General features: G+C 43.5%; 1 protein-coding gene across 1 annotated transcript in view; it reads left to right on the forward strand.

Moving 5' to 3' along the window:
- The window catches only part of LOC134910841 (cytochrome P450 2C5-like), a 164,545-nt gene that overhangs the window by 33,219 nt on the left and 109,300 nt on the right, over positions 1 to 22,026 (forward strand). Inside the window, exons 4-5 of the mRNA XM_063919224.1 lie at positions 7,047 to 7,207; positions 11,504 to 11,680. Coding sequence (XP_063775294.1) covers positions 7,047 to 7,207; positions 11,504 to 11,680 — 338 coding nt within the window. The remainder of the gene's footprint in view (positions 1 to 7,046; positions 7,208 to 11,503; positions 11,681 to 22,026) is intronic.

Here is a 22,026-nt window from a genome sequence, read left to right on the forward strand (position 1 = left end):
AGAGGGAGGAGCCAGTGCACACCCATACTAAAAGTTCTTTATAGTGCCCATGTCTCCTGCGGAGCCCGTCTATAACCCATGGTCCTTACGGAGTCCCCAGCATCCTCTAGGACGTAAGAGAAATAAAAAATTAGATTCTAATGAAATTGAGATGTGGGGAATTGATAAAATCATGCTCTTAATGTCCATCTAGAAACCTGTATTGGACAGCTCCACCAAGCATTAAGAAACTGTCCTTCTAACATGCAGCCACACCAAAATCTATCAGAGATATCAGGTAGCATCTTTTTAAACTGTGCCATCCAGGGGTGTAAGTTCATGCCAGGAGCCCGGGGGCAAAATAGAAGGTGGTGTCTCCCCAGTGGTTGTAGCGTGCACATGTGCTGACGTCCCAGCGACTTGCCAATGGTACATATGGGAAAATAAAGATTCCTTTTTTAACCTAATTGTGGCGATAAAGAATCTTTATTTTTAGGTGCTGGCTGCAAATGATAATAAATAGAGCCCTGAGGGGAGAGGGTGGGGGTTATCAAAGCTCAGAGAGAGATACAATTGTGAGAGATAAAGTACCAGCAATCATGTCAGGGCCGAGTGTTTTTGTGAATCCGTTAACCCTGGACCAACCAACGCAGTAGGTGCTGGGGTATGATGAAAGCAGGAAGGACGAAGAAAGTTCAGTTTCATATATTTATTAAAGGCAACAATTCCAGTAAGGAGTTAAATAACAATTATTAGTCACCATATATATGCTGACGTATTGCAATGAATAGTATAATGATAAGCAGGAACAGTCTTAAAGATGCATTGAAATGTTCATACAACTGAGTTTAAACAGGCTTGTGAAGAATTGTCCAAATGAAGCAATGACTGGTGCCAAACTGTAAGGAGTGTTAACTGGATATTGTAGACATAAATGAATAACTGTAGAGACTTGTACTGAAGCTTAAAGTTTAAACTGGAAGGCTGTGAAGATTTGTTCTTGAATGCAGCAACAATGAAAATACAATACTGAATATAATACTTGCAAATTGTGACAATAACACTTGAAGCCCTGTGAAACTGCAGCAGACGACAATGGTGAAGAATCAGTTAAACTGAGAGCTGATTAAACGAGCACCTGAGTTTAGTAGAATCTTCCAAAGGCTGTGTGATTGAAGCAGGCAGACAGGGTAACCTCTCACAAGATCCTGGAAATTCACTTGTTGCCACTGGGAGAGCGATTGACTGACAGCACAGCAGGGAGCTGGTGGATCTATTGCAGTGAAGTCTGCAGGCAGACTTCTGGGAGCGGAGGCGATATCTGGACCACTGAAATCACACGGAAGTACCCGGAGAGAGCACAGAGCTAGGGTACAGAGTAGCTACAACAAAGCACTGGCCAGAGTAATATAATCCCAGCCTACTTAAAGGCAGCACAAGCACGGGATTGGCTAACACTTACCCACAGGTGTTTCACAAGTGCTATCAGGTGCTCATTTGGTCTCCAACATGGCCGCCTCCTATACTGCAGACACACAGCGGTGCCTTTGGCCAGTTGGTCCCCGCACTCCCGGCTCCCAGAACCTGCATCACCTCTGCCGCTGACCATGCTGCGTCCCCACACAGCTGCACAGCACCGCATTCAGCAGTGGACAGACTCCAGAACCCGCGGAGGTGAGTGATTGGTTCATGACAAATCAGCTTATGTTACATTTTACAGGCTGTGTCTGAAAAATTACAGGAGCAAATTGGTTGGTACTTTATCTCTCACAATTTTATCTCTCTCCAAGCTTTGATAAATACCCTCCTTAAAAGTTTTATTATAATAATTAGTGCATTTTCTTAAAACCTACTTATGCTCTCTTTTCTTTACTCATATAAGACACAGCAGCAGAGCTGTAGATCATTGTACACACTCTGTTATCAGACAAATTCCAGACTCTGCAGCTGAAGGGGTCTTGGAAAGAGGTTTCAGAGCTTGGACAGCAGTCAACAGTGAGTGCAGCAAGTCACTATGAAATGAGTGGAGAGAGATCTTTTCTATTTCTGAAGTACCATCTGCCTTTCTTTCTAAGGGCCCCTCTGACAGTGACAGCTAGAGCCCCGCAGCAAATTTCCCTGTTGTCTCTGGGAGTTACGCCACTAGTGCCATCTACAGTATACAGGATTTTGTAGACATCATCTTTTATCCTCACACAAATTGAGCTGGAAGCCGTAGTCTCTCATACCTCGGCCCAGACATCTGAAACTAGTGTCTCACCCAAATCCTGTTCCCAGGCAAACTTGTGTGGATCACACGAAGTTGTGGCCAGAGTAATCTCAGAGTATAATTTAGATAACAGTCCTGCAGTGAAAGTCTGATGTAAATATAGAAGTTCAACTGTAGTCAGGGGCTGAGAGAAAGAGGCAGGAATGTGCAGTGAGGTAAATAACTGAAGAGGCATTATACACAGGTGCAGCATATATATATATATATATATGCATACTGTATATATATATATATATATATATATATATATATATATAGCAAACGTGAAGCCGGCACTCCCCTCTGTACATAAGCAGGAATATTGCATCCGGTGCCTTCCAGGTGTATTAGGCCACAAACGGTCAATCACCACACATAGCAGACATAGGCGGCACTCGGGACGGCTTGTAAGAATCACACGGACCCCAGCATAGAGTTCAACGTTTCAATCTTATTCACAGATTTTCGTCAGGATAAAGGTAAGTAACACAACGCCACACTTAAATACACCCATCAAGTGAAAAACACGCCCCAAGCCCGTCACAGACGTGGCCGGAATGACGTGAACATAACATGTGAATACCATCACCAATAATTACATACAGACTGAGATACCAGAATATACACAGAAAAATGAAAAATACATCATTACAAAATACAACAAAAGATAGCAATAATGTTGCAAACTATTCAATTCAACTTATACACAGATACTATAATATATTATCAAAGACGATTCTCTTCTTCCTAACAATAACTATTGCACTGATTGCTTTTAAGCCATAATTAAACAGGCAATAGATTTTTTAACCCTCATATACAGAGTCTATTGAAAAAACTCACATTTTGAAACAAATCCAAAAAAGGTATTAAGTAGGATATAACTAACATTCCCTTTTAATAATTTGGTCACAATAAGCAGAAAAGAGTTAGCTAAAAAGCAGTCCCACATCAAGTTATAAAAATACATGTAAACCCGGATTCTCGTTTAACCCCTTTTCGGAGCAATAGTTATTGTTAGGAATAAGACGGGCTGGGGGCGTGTTTTTCACTTGATGGGTGTATTTAAGTGTGGCGTTGTGTTACTTACCTTTATCCTGACGAAAATCTGTGAATAAGATTGAAAGATTGAAACGTTGAACTCTATGCTGGGGTCCGTGTGATTCTTACAAGCCGTCCTGAGTGCCGCCTATGTCTGCTATATATATATATATATATATATATATATATATATATAATGCTGGAAACTTTATATTTTAGTTTTGATCAGAGATGTACAGACAAGCAAATCTTAATAAGGAATCCTAAGTGTTTTGTGAAACAGGACAGACACATTAACAAGGGAGAGAAAAAGAACACAGCATCATAGAGATTCGTTAAGGAAAAGAAAGAACTTTCTATACCTTTTGGGTTTGGATTTTTATTGTAGTTTGTATATGAGTTATGTGCTGAAGGCACCGAAGGTTCACTTTCTTTGACAATTCTATTATTTCTCTGGTGATTAAGGATTCACCTTTTTAGTGATTCTAGGCTGCCATATTTTCAGTTGGAGCGCCATTGTGAATTATTACTTATCTGTTTATTCTGATATACTGTATATATATATATATATATATATATTGTTTGTACTATTTGGTGTGCTTTACTCTAGTGTGCTTTGTTCATGTGCATCTATAAGCCTTGTGATCCATGCAGTATGAACCGAGCTGCAAGTTAAAAAAAACAACAAATAATAACAGAAAATAAAATATGTAGATCTTTTGTTTGTACTGTTCTGTGCACTGTACTCCAGTACGCTGTGGCAATGTTTCATAGACGTGCTATAAACTGCCATTTGCTTGTGCTACTGCTCTGTTACTTAGTTTCCATACAGCTCGCTGCAGCTTTTGGCAATATTGGTGAAAACAATATTGTGAGCTGTGAGCAGAGTCGTAACTAGACTTTTTGGCGCCCTGTGCCAGAAAGAAAATTTTTGCTCCCCCCTTTTAAAATAGGGACATAAGGTGCATGCCTCGCAGGGAAGGGGCATGACAAAATTGATCCCAGGGAAAGCCCATGCTATGATACCCCTACCCACATTTTATCTATCTATCTATCTATCTATCTATCTAATACACACATATTTATAGGACACAAATCATCTTTATACCACATTCTTAGACTCAACCTGAGAGCTTGCCGCCATTCAGTCACAATACCCATAATTAAAAAACACATTTCAATTTACTGCCACACCCTGGACTCAAACCCACAACCTGCTACATTTTAGCCAAACACCCCAACCACCGAGCCATTTGATTCTGCATAAAAATCTATCAGATTTCTAACTATATGAAGCTACCTGCATCCCGTAAAAAAATGACCTAATGACCAGCACCACGCAGTGTGCAGCCACACATCCAATCCCTTGCAGCCACACACCACATAGATCTGCCCAGCCACAACACTGATCATCCCTTCACAAGGTACAAGGAAAGCTTCAAATATTTAGAACTCTACAGCCTGGAATTCTTTAGCTTTCTATGCAAGGGCAGATAGCTCAATGAAAAGAGTGTCTGACTGCAATGCCACAGACAGTGGGTTAGAATCCCGGGCACATCAGCATCCCGAAATGTAATAAAGGACAGTGTGACTGAACAACAAACAGCTATCAAGTTTATGAATGCTGTATAGGTATTATCAACAGAAGGGGCGGTGTTAAGAGTCAGGGGCTGAGAGGTGGTCAAAATTGAGTGGAAATGACTAGGTGTTTTTGAGGTTAATAATACTCTAGGAACAAAAAAAAAGGCCCAAACTATGTGATTTTAGCATATTTTGTCAATTTTTTTAACAAATATCCAAATCTCAATCCAAAACCAGTCATGGCAGTTTGGAAAATCCAAATCCAAAGCCAGATGACGAATCAGAGCCAAATCTAAAGCCAGCAAAAATGGTCCGGCACACATCTCTACTTATAAGAGGGTCCTAAACTTTGCCATGAGAATGAGATGACATGTAGATTGGAGTTCAGAGACTAGGGGAATGAAGAGCCAAGAGGAGAATGCTGAAGGTACCATGCCAATGGGGAATTCCAGAGAATCTAACAGCTGAATGATAGGGGAGAGAGGTGTCCCATATCGACAGAGAATGGGAAACAGTGAGGTGATTGCGAGCCTTTTGCAGAAAGCAGTCCCAAGTCTTCAGCTTGAAGATGAACCCATACTCCAGAGGAGCCTGAGCTACTCCTTAAAATGCATTGAGCAAGCTGCACAAAGATAATAGCATTTAAAATGAATGATTCCCAATCCACCCCTTAAGCGGATTTCAGAGAAGCACCCAGCCATGTTGTCCTGCCAAAAAAAACTGAAAGGTATGGAACTGATGGAATTTGAAAATGTTGGAGGTGACATGGATAGGAAGGGTCTGAAGGAGGTTTAAAAGTCTGGGTAGTCTATTCATTTTGGTTGCGTTGATACGGCCTAGCAAGGAAATAAAATTATGGACCACACAGCAAGGTCAGCCTTATTCTGGGAAAGAAAGCAAGAGAAGTTAGCATAAAAAGCTGGTGATATCATTTGGTGAGATATATTCTCAAATATTTGGTTTTCTGGAGACTCTTTTAGAGATTTAATAACTGCCCGTGTCTTGTCTTGCATGATATCAGCATGATATGTGGAAAGCTGGGCCACAGTGAGTTTGGGAAGAGGGGTACCAGCTAGATATGTCTTCAAGCCACCCAAGGAGAGGACATCAGAGGTGGGAGGCTCAAGGAGATTATAAAGTGAGGTGTAGAATTCCTTGAATTCATATACAATTGCCACCGAGACATAAGTGATAAATTTAGTATGCTTTGATTGAGTTTTGACAGTCAGTTTAAGGGTTCACTTCTGTCACAGCTTCCGAGCCAGCATTCCATCAATAGTTGCCAACTTTCTGGCTGCCCCCTCCTGAGTGTGGCCTGGCGGAAGGTGATGGTGTGATCATATTATTATGACTCCACCCCCACTGTACAATGCAGAGATGCAGAGATTACCAGCATTGCAAAGCAAGGGGTGGGGATATGATGATGCAATTCAGTGCAAAGTGGGCAGCACCAGGTGGATGACGGGCAGCAGCAGGAGACTTGAATTCTCTACCGGGTGGAAGGAAGCACCACACGAGATTCGGGATTCTCCCGGATGGTCTGGGAGAGTATGCAGTACATTATACTCCAATTCTCTGCAGTCAGTTACATTCTACTCCCCTGCAGTATAACACTGCTGATCTCTGGACATCACTTGTCACTTCACCAAGCATAGCATTGCACCCTTATTAATATTTTGGTACCCTGCACATCATATTGGGCCTGATTCATTGTTGTACGCAGCCCGATTCTTTCACAGTTGAGTGATTATCTGCTTCCGTACATGCATCTAAGATGCACTACGCATGAGCCACAATGGACTTGAAGTTTTATTGACAAAGTGATTGACAGTCAGGGACCTTTTTATGGGGAGATAACACATACTTGCATACTCTCCCGGAATGGCCAGGAGGCACCCGAAAATTGGGTGGTGCTACCGGCCACCTGGAAAAGTGGGCAAGTCTCCCGGAACCGGCATCTATCTCCCCCAGCTGCTATGGTGTGCGCAGGCACCAGACTCCCCCCACCCAGCTGCCAGACAGCTGATGATGCTATTCTACCAAAACATTGTCATCATAGACACGCCCCCCACTGTACAATGCTTGTAATCTCTGCATTGTATTGAGGGTCATGGCTGCAATGATGCAAACATGCTGCCACTCCATATTTTCCAAAAGTACAGTTCTTGCAAATAACTATTTTTTGCAATAATTCTAGGAAAACCGTTTGATGACACCATGATACTGAACACCGCTGTAGCCAATATAATTGTATCCATCTTGATCGGTCAACGCTTTGAGTATGATGATTCAAAACTTCAGAGGCTTATAACATTAGTGATAGATACTATCAAAATGCTGGGCAGCCCAAGTGTCTTCGTAAGTTCATGTTTATCGCTGTGTTTCTATTTTATTTACAGGGCAGTATTTGGATGATAGCTCTACAGTAAAAACATAGACAGTCAATAGATCAACCCTAAATGGTCCACAAGCAAAAGGTCAACAGGGTCAAAAGGTCAACAGATAAATGGTAGACAGTGCTAAAGGTCGACAGGTTCAAAAAGTCAACATGACATTGGTTGACACACATATGGTCGACACAAGTTTTTTTTACACATTTTTTTTTAGATTTTTTTCCTCATTGACCATTCATTTTTTGTTGACCATTTTCATGTCAAACTTTTGACCCTGCCAACCTTTTGCATGTTGACCACTTTTGGTGGCCCTATTGACAGGCACAACAATAATCAAGAGAATCTTTCTGCGCACTCTAGGAGCTGCAATTCGCGACTATGTAAATAGTGTGTCACCACACACACTGAATAAAATCCAAATAATCAAAAACAAACACCGCTACATAGGGTCACCACCGTGATTTATGAGGGAGATTATGATGCTATAGCCTACCCCACTTACTGCTAGCAGGGCTGTTTAAATCCCATAAAGGTATTTTTATGCTGGTACTTTTAGAGATGATGAATATTGGGCGTACCCCACTTACTCTCTTCAATACGATGTCTTTCACATAAAGGTATCTTTTCACCGTCCCTCTTCCTCTCTCTTCCTTTGATCCCAAAAAAACTTTTTTGGTTTGTTTATTTCTTAGTGCTAAGAGTGTGCATCTGCATCTCTCTTCCTCCAGGATAGTATTAGAAGCCTCAGCATGATAGCACCTCTTGATATCTTCAGTAATAGGATGTGCAGTCCAGGTCCCCCCCCCCCCTTAATCCACTATATTTGTGTATATATTGTACACTGGAAGGCAAGGTTTCCTTCCTCTGGAATTGGCACCCCTCCCATTCACCCTCAGATGTTTTAACCACTTGCCTGGCATGGTCGCATCAGATGCGACCATACCTGCAAGTGCTCTATCTGACATGGTCGCACGGGATGCGACCAGTCAGCTAGATAGTGTTAGCAGCGGCAGGAAAGAGAAACTTCCCTCCCCTGCTGCTGTCAGAGGGACCGGAAGGTCCCTCTGCCTCCCCGCACTCTCCCCGTGTCTGCCGTGCTGCCGATCACTGCTGATCGGTCAGCACGGCAGGATCTGTCCCCTCCAGCGGCTGCAGACAATGGCAGCCGCTGGGGAGTGTAAATACACCCTCCCTAGCTGCCCCCAGACCCCCCCTGCATACCTCGAGGCTGTCTCGGCATTCAAAATGAAAGCCGCGATGGTCACGATGCTCCCGATGTTCCGATGGTCGCAATGTTCCCAATCGATGTTTCTATGTTTGGGAAAAAATATATTTTTTTAAAACATTTAAATAAATAAAAATTTCCTTTTTTTTTAACTAAAATCATTTGGGATAGGGTTAAATTCATGTTCTTCACCTAATTCACTCATAAAAAAAATGACAATTTCGGAGCTTTTTTTGCGAAATAAATCGTCAGTTAAGGGGTTAATTTGCTGGGTTCCTGCATTTCAGATCACACATTGATAAGGCCCTATTTAGAGGTAAGTCCTGAATAAATTTAAAGAATGTGATAGTATTAGGAATGTTAGGGACCCACGTGATGAAGTCACCTGGCCGCGGTATATGGACCCATATATTTGCGCAAATGTGTGCTAAGAACTTCAATTATACTCCATGTTAATTGTAAGGGTTTATTTAAATTATTTTTACTATGAGTGTTCTTAGTGCTAAGAGTGTGCATCTGCATCTCTCTTCCCCCAGGATTGTTTATTTATCAGAAAAAAAAGGGGAGAAGGAAGAAAGAGGACGTCTGCGTAACCCAAATATTTCTATAGTGTTTTTATTAAAAATGACAACAATAAAAAATCTACAACAATAAAAAAAAACCTGTGTATACTGTCATTTTTGAATTTAGCATAGATTTCAAAGGAACAGGAAATACGTATCTTATGGGGGTAAAGTTGTCCGGACTGTCCCCCTCAAGGCCGTAATCACTGGTGCAAATTCAGAGATCAGGTACTTCCCAAAGTTTCCACAGCATTCTCCACCAACGCGTTTCAAAAAATGTCTTCCTCAATTACGAGGAATCCGTCACCCCCGGTCTGGCCAAAGTGTTTGACCTACCTAAGGACTATAATACAGCATAAGGACATTTGTCTGGACTGTGTATGGTGATTTTAATTCTATTTAGTGAGCGCTTTTTGTAGCTGTGTTTATTTTTTATTATTTGGTCCTATTGACTGTCTATCTTTTTACTGTATAGCTATAGAACCACACTCTACAGGGCTGTAAAAAAATTTAAGTATCCTCATTTACAGAACTCTAGAGTGAGTTATAAGTATTGTAATGAAGAAAATGTGGTAATACAAATCATTTGAAGAGCAGTACAGTTGTTAGGGCAACACTGTAATGAAGAACAAGTCATCAACCGCTACTTTCCAACATTTTGGCTACCCCAATAACCGGATTTCACTGCATGCAACTCCTGGTCATGCATTTTTTTGAAGAACCAAGTGTATATGGAAAATATCATACCCTGTAAGATCTGAGCAATGGCATTAGATGTCATGTGCTGGCTATTCCACCAGACTTGTTCTGCCACAGAGAATGCTGTTCTTCAAATGGATAGTTTTTTTTACCACAATGGAAGACACATAGAACAATTGTAGCCCTCTTCAAAGGGTTTGTATTCTCACATTGCCACCTGGTGACAAAGTTTGTAATTGATAATGTTTCTTCCAATAAATGGGTAACATGTCCTCTGAAGAACGTATTGTCCAAATTTTTCTTTCTTTGGGGTATATTTACTGTTGGTTTATATACGGTAACTGTTGGTTTGGGGCATTTTTCCATCAGTTGTGCACAGTGACCAATACCAGACATTTACTAAAGGCATAACAGACGCAAGACTGACCAAAAACCTGACTAGAACATCGGACCAACAATCAATTTATTAACACAGAGAATGGGATCAACAGATTTACTATGATCTGTATAAGCTTTGTTAAACTGTAATGAAAGGATTAACACTTTTTTTTAAAAATGTGTGGGATTTCCCCAAAAATCCATAGCCAACCCCCGGACCTCTCAGCCTGGGCTGCTACGGAAAATAAGGGAGAAATATGGCATGGGGGTCCCCCTATTACCCTATGATCAGCAACAGGCTGAGCCAGCCGTGGGGATAATGTTATAAGAGAGAGACACACAGCATGGGGTGCCACTGACATAACATAAACCTGCCCAAAACTGGTCAGCCCAAGCCTGGAATTCCTTGGTAAGTGGGGTCCCATACGCCCTCAGAAAAGGCTTCCCTCCCGTGGAACCTCAAGACCTGGGCTGAAAGACTGGGGATATTCCCTGCACCCCTGGTGGTGGTGGGTACGGCATTAATGGTTAAAGAATAGAAAGAAGTATTGTTTATTACACGTGGACTACAGGTCCCAGCAAGCTTGTTTTTATGCTTTCTTTTTTATAGTATAGAAGTCTACACAGATCAAATTGATCCGTGCAGAGCTTCTGTTTGGATGGCTTTGCCATCTTATTTTTTCTTCTATTTGCAACTGGTTTTGGACTGAAAGATGAAAAACTAGGGAATGTAAGGGGACATGTACTAAGCCGTGATAAAAGTGGAAAAGTGAGCCAGTGAAGAAGTTTCCTATGGCAACCAATGAGCTGCTCTGTATAATTTTATAGTATGCAAATTATAAATGTTACGTCAATGCTGATTGGCTGCCATGGGCAACTTCTCCACTGGCTCACTTCCCCACTTTTATCACTGCTTAGTACATGTCCCTCAGAGTGCTGCAAATCCGACTGACATCCATCATCATTGTTTCAAAAGAAACTGAAACCCGACAGGTGATAGTTGATTTACACCTTTAAAGGACAGTGATGTCCGTTGGTAACCACCATTGATTAAGAACCAAAATCAGCAGTTAGTAAATTCATCCTCTCTCTCTCTCTCTCTCTCTCTCTCTCTCTCTCCCTCTCTTTGCCTCATCCCATTATATCTCTACCTCCCCATTCCTCCTATTATTTGGGCAGTGCCTCCATCTGAGTCACTGGATTTTTTGGCACTGCTCCCACTCTCTGGATAAGTGCTCAGATACTTATTTTATCATTTTGTGTAATAATTGTACAAACAAGGTGTCCGCACTGCTTATCCCTCAGTACCAACACAGAAAAGCACTGCTTTATAACATCTACATTCTTCCTCAGTACAATATGCTATGTTTTATATTTATCATTTTCTTTCTATGAGATGTACAATGCATTCCCCTCTCTGATGAGCTGGTTTCCTGGAGGTTACAAAACTGTGCAAGAGAAGATAGATGAATTTCACTCGTTTATCAGGGAGACATTGACGAGCAGGAAGAATCACCTGGATGTAAATGACCAGAGGAATCTTATCGACGCATTCCTTGTCAAACAGAAAGAGGTACAGTAACGGTTGTGTTCTCGTGTTCTACACTAGCAAATGTCAACTTGTCATTGTTGAAGGTATGACAGTCAAAACTTAAGTGCTATGGAGGTCACATGGCATTGTGCAGCCAAGGGCATAATTATAGTGGGTGCAGGGGGATGCATTCAGCATGCCGGAGGTATTGATGCTGGTGGTCATGTGACCGACACTGTAATCCTGATACCACTTGGGAGACCGGCACCGAACACCAACTTCCGGAATGCCGAAGGCGAGTATTGGGGTTAGGGCCTGGGTGAAGGTTAGGGTTAAGCACTAGGGTGAGAGGGGTTAGGGTTAGGCACCAACCCCTCCACTAATTAGCCCTAGTCGCCACTCTCCAAGGGCTAGGGTGGGGGCAGGAGAGGGGTAAAATACTTTCCTCTGTCCGGTGCCATAATCCTTATTGTCGGGAAGCCGCAGTCGGTCATGTGACCGCATGTCAAAACCGGTGCATGGGGTGCTGTCGCTATGGCTTAGGGGGCCTGCCTAGCCCAGTAAGAATAGGTGACATGGTATTGCATACAGAAAGAAAGTACAGCACTTGCCACAATACTTCTTTACTTAATGCAGTGTATTCAATACACTATATCAGGGTCAGGCAATGCATACCTTCCAACTTCCAGATTCCAGTGGGACAGTACTACTATTCGGACACTGTACCGCTTTCCGTTCTGCGGACAGTTGTGTCCTCTGGGTGGGGGATCAGTTGGGGGATGGGATCCTTTGATCACCCACTGCTCTGCTCTGCAAAGCAGCGAGTGATCTCTGATCTGCTGATTAGACCAGCGGCACAGGCATGGAGCCTGGCAGTGGTCACAATCACCAGACCAGACATCAGCTAAAGACAGGGGAGCTCTGACTAGGGGCCTCCTGAGAGAGGAAGTCCAAGGGTGCTTGCCTCCTGTGCGCCCTTCCCCCCTTAATCCAGCTCTGGCCTACACTCTGAAGCTTACACCAACCAAGGCAAGCTTCTGTCTCATAATAGGTTTGTTTTGTCTCTAATCGTATCAGTGACCCCTCAAATCCGGCACCTGGGACACATGCTCCCCCAGCCCCTGCCTAGTTACAGCACTGCCTGGGGGGATTACACCACGACATAACGTGAACTGTGGGAACTGCAATGTGGAATAATGTGACCTGGGGCACTATAATGTGACATACAGTAATGTGAAATTGGGGAACAAAAATGTGACGTAATTTAAACTGGGTGAACTATAATGTGAAATAATGTGACCTTGGGGCACAACAGTGGGACATCATGTGAACGGGGGGAACTACAGTGTGACATCACATGAACGGGGGGAACTACAGTGTGACATCATATGAACGGGGGGAACTACAGTGTGACATCATGTGAACTGGGGGAACTTGGACCAGTGCTTTCTAATATCTTTATTGGTGACATTGCAAACGGCATTTAAGGGAAAGTGTGCCTTTTTGCAGATGACACAAAGGTATGCAAGAGGGTAGACACACCAGGTGGGGTAAAACAAATGATTGAGGATCTAGGTAGACTAGAGGAATGGTCAAGAGTCTGGCAATTACAGTTTAATGCCAAAAAATGCTAAATCACGCACTTGGGTCTCAAAAATCCAAAGGCTAAATATAGTATTTGTTATGATTCCAGTTGCCCCTGGCGCCCTAACTCTATTGTCTCACCCGTGCTATCGGAAATCCCTTGCGAGACTATGGTTTCTTGAGCCCCTGGCAGCCACGTTTGAAGGGCGGATTATGTCTGCCCAACTCCGGTGCCCCCCGGTCTTAGTGAGAGACAAAGGGAAATCCGAGGCAGGATGATAACAAGAGGACCTCTGACTATCAACAGGCCAGGGGCAACAAACTAACTAACAAAACCTGAAGTATGTGCGGAAAAACCGCCAGGGAAAAGGACAACCAAAATCCACTTGTCCAATACTCCTACCCAGCACCGCCGGATACCAGAGTGGATCTGTGGAAGCGGAACCCTCCGCAAAATGCTCCAAAACACAAATAATAAATGATAAAGCGGCCAAGCCGCTACACACGGCAACGCCGCGACTCACGAACACCACTGGATGTAAAACGGTGATCAGTCAGGACTCCAGGAACTAGATGATGACTTCCGAGTACAGGACTACTGAAGACTGGAATGACCGTATACAGCAAGACTGGAAACAGACTCTCAGCAAACAGAGACAGCATGCAGGAAGCTATTACCGGCGTCTGTGAGAAGCCCTGAGAGAGCATATAAACAGGAGCCCTCCAATCAGCTGCTGATAGGGCTGATTACATGAATGCCGTGCAGCTGCCTTGCTGCACGGCCAGGAAACAGGTGCATAATAATTTTAAATGGACCCAGCAACGGGGAACGCGGTCCGCCAGTGGCGTCCCCGTTGCTAGGGTCCGTGCGGCCCATGGCCTCTCCAGTGCACCAGAAAATAAAGCCGGCCCCGGGACAATTTGGAATCGAGAACCTTCTCCACCAGGAACTCCTGTTGTCCCTGTACATCCACTGGAGATCTTCCCTGAGAGATCTTCCGAGGAAATCTACTGGAAGAAACGTATGGTTTCAACAGGGAGCAATGAAACGTATTTCCAATCCGGAGAGCTTTTGGTAAACGTAACCGGAAAGCAACTGGGTTGACTTTTTTTATAATATGAAATGGTCCAATAAATTTGGGTCCCAATCTAGCTGAGGATTGTCGAAGTCTAATGTTACGAGTCGACAACCATACCCTATCTCCCACCTTAAAAGTGCAAGGACGTCGGAGCCTGTCAGAAAATTTTTTCTCTCGAAAGGCCGCTTTTCTGAGAGCAAGGTGCACTTTTTTCCAAATGGCTCTGAGATGGGAGGTTAAGGTTAGCGAGGAAACTGAGGAATGTTGAAAAAAAGAATTAGCTCTGGGGTGAAAACCAAAAACTGAAAAGAATGGAGACACATTAGTGGAGGAATGACAAGAATTATTGTAAGCAAACTCCGCCAATGGAAGAAACTCGGACCAATCATTCTGGAGTTTGGCTGAGTACAAACGCAAATACTGTTTCAATGATTGGTTAACTCGCTCGGTTTGCCCGTTGGATTGGGGGTGGTAACCGGATGTTAATGACAATTTCATCTTTAATGAAGCACAAAAAGACTTCCAGAATTGTGCAATGAATTGTGGACCCCGATCAGAAACAATATCAGTGGGCAACCCATGAAGTCTGAAAACATGGCGGAGAAACAAAACTGCCAATCCTTGGGCAGATGGCAGTCGGGGAAGAGCAATGAAATGAGCCATCTTGCTAAAACGGTCCACTACCACCCATATGACTCGGAATCTGGCTGAAAGGGGAAGGTCTACCACAAAATCCATGGAAATATGGGACCATGGCCTGAGGGGGACATTTAAGGGCATAAGTTGCCCGATTGGCAAGGAACGGGGAACCTTATGCTGTGCAAAAACCTGACATGAAAAAACAAACTCCTTAACGTCTTTAGAAAGACCAGGCCACCATACTGAGCGGGAGACTAACTCCAAAGTCTTAGAGATCCCCGGATGCCCGGAAACTTTGTTATCATGGAACTCAGTCAAAACAGTAGCTCTCAAAAACTCAGGGACGTAAAGACGACCAGCAGGAGTATTTCCAGGAGCTTGGTGTTGAAGCTGTTTTAACTGGGTAAATAAATCTTGTGTGAGACCTGCCCAAATGACTGAAGATGGAAGTATGGGAGTAACAGGACTGTTATCGTGAACTGGAAGAAAACTGCGTGACAAGGCATCCGCCTTGGTATTCTTGGAACCTGGCCTGAAAGTGATAATAAATTTGAAACGAGTAAAGAATAAAGCCCAACGAGCCTGCCGGGCATTCAGCCGCTTAGCTGATTCGATGTATTGCAGGTTTTTATGGTCAGTCAATACTGTAATAGTATGTGTTGCTCCCTCCAGCCAATGCCTCCACTCCTCGAAAGCCCATTTAATTGCCAGTAACTCCCGGTTACCAACGTCATAGTTGGATTCAGCGGAGGAGAATTTCCTGGACATAAAGGCACAAGGATGTAGTTCCAGAGACTCCGGATCCTTTTGAGATAGAATAGCCCCCACTCCAACCTCCGAGGCATCATCAACCTCCACAATGAAGGGCAATTCTGGATTGGGATGTTTGAGGACTGGAGCCGAGACAAAAGCTTGTTTCAGGGCCCGAAAGGACAACTCAGCTTCACGCGACCAATTGGTAGGATCCGCTCCTTTTTTTGTCAGAGCCACAATGGGAGCAACCAGGTCGGAAAAAGAATGAATGAACCTCCTATAATAATTCGCAAACCCTAAAAAGTGCTGAATTGCTTTTAAATTGGTGGGTTGCGCCCAACTAAGGATGGCCTGGAGCTTCTTAGGTTCCATGAAAAAACCCAGAGGGGAAATAATGTACCCTAAAAAAGATACTTCCGTGACATGAAACTCACATTTCTCCAGCTTGGCATATAGATGATTTTCACGTAACTTTTGAAGAACCTGATGCACCAGGGTAACATGTTGTTCAATTGAGTCAGAATAAATCAGGATGTCGTCTAAGTAAACGACCACGAATTTCCCTAGGAAGTCACGGAGCACATCGTTAATGAGGTCCTGGAAAACTGCTGGAGCGTTAGACAAGCCGAACGGCATCACCAGGTACTCGTAGTGACCCGACTGAGTACTGAAGGCCGTCTTCCACTCATCTCCAGCCTTGATTCGGATGAGGTTATACGCTCCTCTTAGGTCAATTTTAGAAAAAATCACAGCCGAACGCAGCTGATCAAAGAGAACAGAAATCAGCGGCAGAGGATAAGTATTTTTAACTGAGATTTTATTCAGAGCTCTAAAGTCAATGCAAGGTCTAAGCGAGCCATCCTTTTTCTCCACATAGAAGAAGCCTGCACTTAAAGGAGATTTTGATGGCCTAATAAATCCTTTCCCTAGGCTCTCCTTAACATAATCATTCATGGCCGCAGTTTCTGGCACGGATAAAGCATATAACTTTCCCTTTGGCAATGCGGCACCTGGAATTAACTCAATAGCACAATCATAAGGCCGATGTGGAGGCAGAATGTCTGCATTGCCCTTGGAGAACACATCAGCAAACTCTTGGTATTCCACGGGAATGAGTTCAGAAATGGCAGCTGCTATTCTGACTGGAAATGTAATACATTCCTTATCACAGAAGGTACCCCATTGTGAAATCTCCCCCGATCGCCAATCAATGGTGGGATTATGAAAGGCCAGCCAAGGGTGACCCAGAACCACTGGAACTGCTGGGCAATGGGTAAGGAAGAACTCGATTTTTTCAGAATGAAGAGCTCCTACCATAAGTAGTACAGGGGGTGTACAGAGGGAAATAACCCCATTGGACAGTGGACTCCCATCTAAGCCATGCATGGTGACACACCTACCCAAAGATAACTGAGGAATGCCTAAGGCCTTAGCCCAAGTTAAATCCATAAAGTTTCCTGCAGCTCCACTGTCAACAAAAGCCGACACCGAAGAACTGAGGCTGCCAAAGGAAACTTTAGCTGGGACTAAAAGGGAGTTATTCGAGGAGATAAGCTGCAGACCTAGGTGAACCCCCTCACAATTCACCTGGTCGAGGCGTTTCCCGACTTGTTCGGACAATTACGAGCAAAATGTCCCTTACTCCCACAGTACAAACAAAGACCAGAGTTTTGCCTTCTGGCTCTTTCTTCAGGAGACAGCCGGGAGAGACCCATCTGCATGGGCTCCTCTACGTCCTCAGGAATGGAATATACACATGGAGTTGACCTGACAGGAGCTCCTTTTTCAGCCCTCCGCTCTCTGAGATGACGATCAATCTTAATAGAAAGCTCCATGAGTTTTTCGAGAGTCTCAGGAGCGGGATACTGAAGGAGACTGTCTTTTATAGACTCTGATAAGCCGAGGCAAAACTGACTGCGCAGGGCTGGGTCATTCCAGCCACAGTCGTTCGACCAACGGCGAAATTCCGTACAATAAACCTCTGCAGGATTCCTACCCTGTCTGAGAGCACGCAACTGACCTTCAGCGGATGCCTCTCTATCAGGGTAATCATACAACAGCCCTAAAGACCCAAAAAAGGCGTCTACTGACAACAAGGCCGGATCCTCTGCTTTCAAACCAAATGCCCAGGTCTGAGGATCTCCCTGGAGCAAAGAAATAATAATCCCAACCCGCTGAGATTCCGTACCCGATGAGATCGGTCTTAAACGAAAATAAAGTTTACAGGATTCTTTAAAATTAAAAAACTCTTTCCTATCACCAGAAAAACGGTCAGGCAAGTGTATTTTTGGTTCAGGGACTACCCTCGGGGAAGTTCGCAAAAGATCTTCCTGCGACTTCACCCGAAGGGAAAGATCCTGAACCATCTGAGTGAGTTCTTGAATCTGGCTGACTAGGAGCTGACCAGGATTTGGCCCTAAACCTGTTGGATTCATGAGGCCGATAAACTCTTACAAAACTGAATGAGAAAAAATTAAACCCTGTTTAATTTTAAGTTTTGGTTTTGGCCGGTAATAATGTTATGATTCCAGCGCTCCTGACCAGAGGAGATCTTATGACAATGACCAGAGCACTTGAATGGAATGCTGATTACGGGAGCAGGAAAGACTAGTTGCCCCTGGCGCCCTAACTCTATTGTCTCACCGTGCTATCGGAAATCCCTTGCGAGACTATGGTTTCTTGAGCCCCTGGCAGCCACGTTTGAAGGACGGATTATGTCTGCCCAACTCCGGTGCCCCCCGGTCTTAGTGAGAGACAAAGGGAAATCCGAGGCAGGATGATAACAAGAGGACCTCTGACTATCAACAGGCCAGGGGCAACAAACTAACTAACAAAACCTGAAGTATGTGCGGAAAAACCGCCAGGGAAAAGGACAACCAAAATCCACTTGTCCAATACTCCTACCCAGCACCGCCGGATACCAGAGTGGATCTGTGGAAGCGGAACCCTCCGCAAAATGCTCCAAAACACAAATAATAAATGATAAAGCGGCCAAGCCGCTACACACGGCAACGCCGCGACTCACGAACACCACTGGATGTAAAACGGTGATCAGTCAGGACTCCAGGAACTAGATGACGACTTCCAAGTACAGGACTACTGAAGACTGGAATGACCGGATACAGCACGACTGGAAACAGACTCTCAGCAAACAGAGACAGCATGCAGGAAGCTATTACCGGCGTCTGTGAGAAGCCCTGAGAGAGCATATAAACAGGAGCCCTCCAATCAGCTGCTGATAGGGCTGATTACATGAATGCCGTGCAGCTGCCTTGCTGCACGGCCAGGAAACAGGTGCATAATCATTTTAAATGGACCCAGCAACGGGGAACGCGGTCCGCCAGTGGCGTCCCCGTTGCTAGGGTCCGTGCGTCTCAGTGCGCCCGGCGTCTAGCGTTGCCAGGGAGCCGGCGGCTGTACGCGTACGGTGTCCCTGGTTGCTAGGCGCCGGGCCGCACCGACGAGCGGACCCCGGCGCCTAACATTATTAATGGCACTACACTGGAAACTACTGAGGAGGAAAGGAATCTAGGAGTCACTATTTCAGATGACTTAAAGGCAGGTAAGCAATGTAACAAGGCAATGAGGAAGGCTAGTCAGATGCTTGGCTGCATTGGGAGAGGAATTAGCAGCAGAAAGAAAGAAGTAATAATGCCACTGTATAGGTCATTGGTACGGCCTCATCTAGAATACTGTATTCAGTTCTGGAGGCCATATCTTCAAAAGGATATTAATACATTAGAGACTGTACAAAGAAGGGCAACTAAAATGGTGCATGGCCTACATCACAAAACATACCCAGAAAGACTAAGAAATCTCAATATGTATAGTTTGAAGCAGAGAAGGGAAAGGGGGGACATGATAGAAACTTTCACATATATCAAGGGTTTTAACAAAGTCCAGGAGGGAAACATTCTCCAAATGAAGAGAAGTAATAGGACATGAGGACATGCACTGAGACTGGAGGGGTGTTCAGGGGAAATTTTAGGAAAAATTACTTCACAGAAAGGGTAGTGGACAAGTGGAAAAGCCTCCCATCAGAGGTGGTAGAGGCTAAGACAGTAGAGCAATTTAAACATGCATGGGATAGACATAAGGATATTCTTACAAAGGATCCTTACAAAGAAATAAGGATCAAATATGTTTTGAGATAAAAAAATATGGTATAAAAAGGGGCAGACTAAATGGGTCAAGTGGTTCTTACCTGCCGTCACATTCTACTGTATATTTCTATGTAACTACAGTGTGACATAATGTGAGCTGGGGCACTGCAGTGTGACATAATTTGAGCTGGGGCACTACAGTGTGTCATAATGCTAATTACAGTGTGAAATAATGAGACATGTGGGCACTACAATGTAACACAATGTGACCTGGGGCTCTACAATGTGACATTATGTTACCTGGGAGCAATACAGTGTGATATACAATAAAGTTATCTGGGGGAACTACAATATGACATAAGGTGACCTGGGGGTATATTTACATGTTTGATTTTGAGAACATTTTTATGAATCTACAAAATCAACTGAAATAGATTCTATTTGATTTTCTATATCCCTTCAAAAATCCCATATTTACTAATGATCGATTTTGCATTCAATTTTCAAATCGAATTTGATGTGGATTCATGATTGGAAGAGATTTTGAATTGAATTTATGAAATTCCTTCCAAAATCAAACATGAAATCCCATTAAAATACCCATCAAAATTGAAATCGAATGCAAAATCAAACAGAACTTCTTCATTGCTTCCTATTGCACACTAATTAAAGGGGAAGCTCTCTCTTTACACTGTTTTATACGTGAAAACCGAACTGATGATTTCCCCCCCAAGACTTACAGCTGAAACAGTTGGCAATAAGCTTAGCCCTTATATGCTTTCCTGCCACTTTTTGTGCACACATAGGAGATGAATGCAGATTGCTGTATAAGCAGCCAGATATGGGTTCATCTCTGCACATGCTGGGGGCCACCCAGCACAGGGCAAGGCCACTCAGCATGTGTAATGCCACCTCCCAATGCATCTGCAATCTTAGGCTGACCCCTGGCAGTGCCACCTGGCTGCGCTGTCTGGCAGTCAGTGGCCATTTTTAAATCGAAGCGGCTGCATTGGATATCACGCAGTTGCCCCAGAAACAGTCCCGCCCCACGCGCATTCACCGTGCCTCCCCCTAATGCCCCGTTGCGGCACCAAAAATGCCCAACATTGTCAATCACTTTGCGGTCACATACGTCAGTTGCATCCATGGCTGCTCCCTGTTTATTGCACAATCTGGGTGGTGTGGTTTATTTAATGCACAATTCTGCAGTAGACAGCAGCAGAGCACAATATCAAACACTTTTGCCAAATGATATAATATGCCTTCCGAATATTTTTTTATTTTATTTTTTCAAATAAACCAAAGATGCATTCTGTCATGGATTGGGTGGGTATATGTGCCTCTTTATACTTATGCTCAGCAAGAGTTTGTGTATTTGACATTGGAGTCAGAAGCCAGGAGCAACAGCCATAGCCCAAATAATTGCTATTAGCTGCCTTATTAGCACATACTGTTATCTTACACAACAACCATCTCTCTGGCATTTGTATCACAATAATTTTTGCATACAGGGAAGAATTGCTGAGGATGTAGGTATCATGGGATGAACCAGGATAGACAGTTACAACACTCATGATTTTAAAATTCATTATATAATTCAGCCGAATTGCCCAATTTTGTGCTCTGGTGCTATCTATTGCACATTCATGGAATAAGCATGATGTCTATAAGTATAAATATGTGCACTATTCAATCATGAAGCTGCTGATGGTGCTCTGATTGATTCTCCAGAGATATCTCAGTCAGGTGGTGATTTGCATTGTGCTGGTAGGTGACCAACATACCAAAACCTTGGACATCCATTCTTACTACTTCCACACTGCCCTACATGCTTTTGAGTACTTAAAAAAATCATCACAATCAATTTTATACCATTAGAATGGTGGTTAGAAGCCAAAATTGAATGTCTAACATCATTCCAAACATTTGGGGATTTCAGGTTTGATTTTGAGTTTGATTTCAAATTGATTTGCAAATCAAATTTTAGTAAATGAGGGGATTCTATGTTGGGCTTTGGGAAAACATTGATGTTTTTCAGAAATTCAATTCCTATTGGGATGTGAGTTGAATTTGGCTTTAGAATTGAATTGACATTCAATTTGGTCTTTAGTAAATCTCTTCAATCCAAATCGAATGGAAATTGAATGCCAAATCCTTTGAAACTCCAAAATGTTATTTTAGTAAATATACCCCCTGGAGGCATTGTAATGTGACATACAGTAATATGACT

This window comes from Pseudophryne corroboree, chromosome 4 (assembly GCF_028390025.1).
Source record: "Pseudophryne corroboree isolate aPseCor3 chromosome 4, aPseCor3.hap2, whole genome shotgun sequence".
Classification (NCBI taxonomy): Eukaryota; Metazoa; Chordata; class Amphibia; order Anura; family Myobatrachidae; genus Pseudophryne; species Pseudophryne corroboree.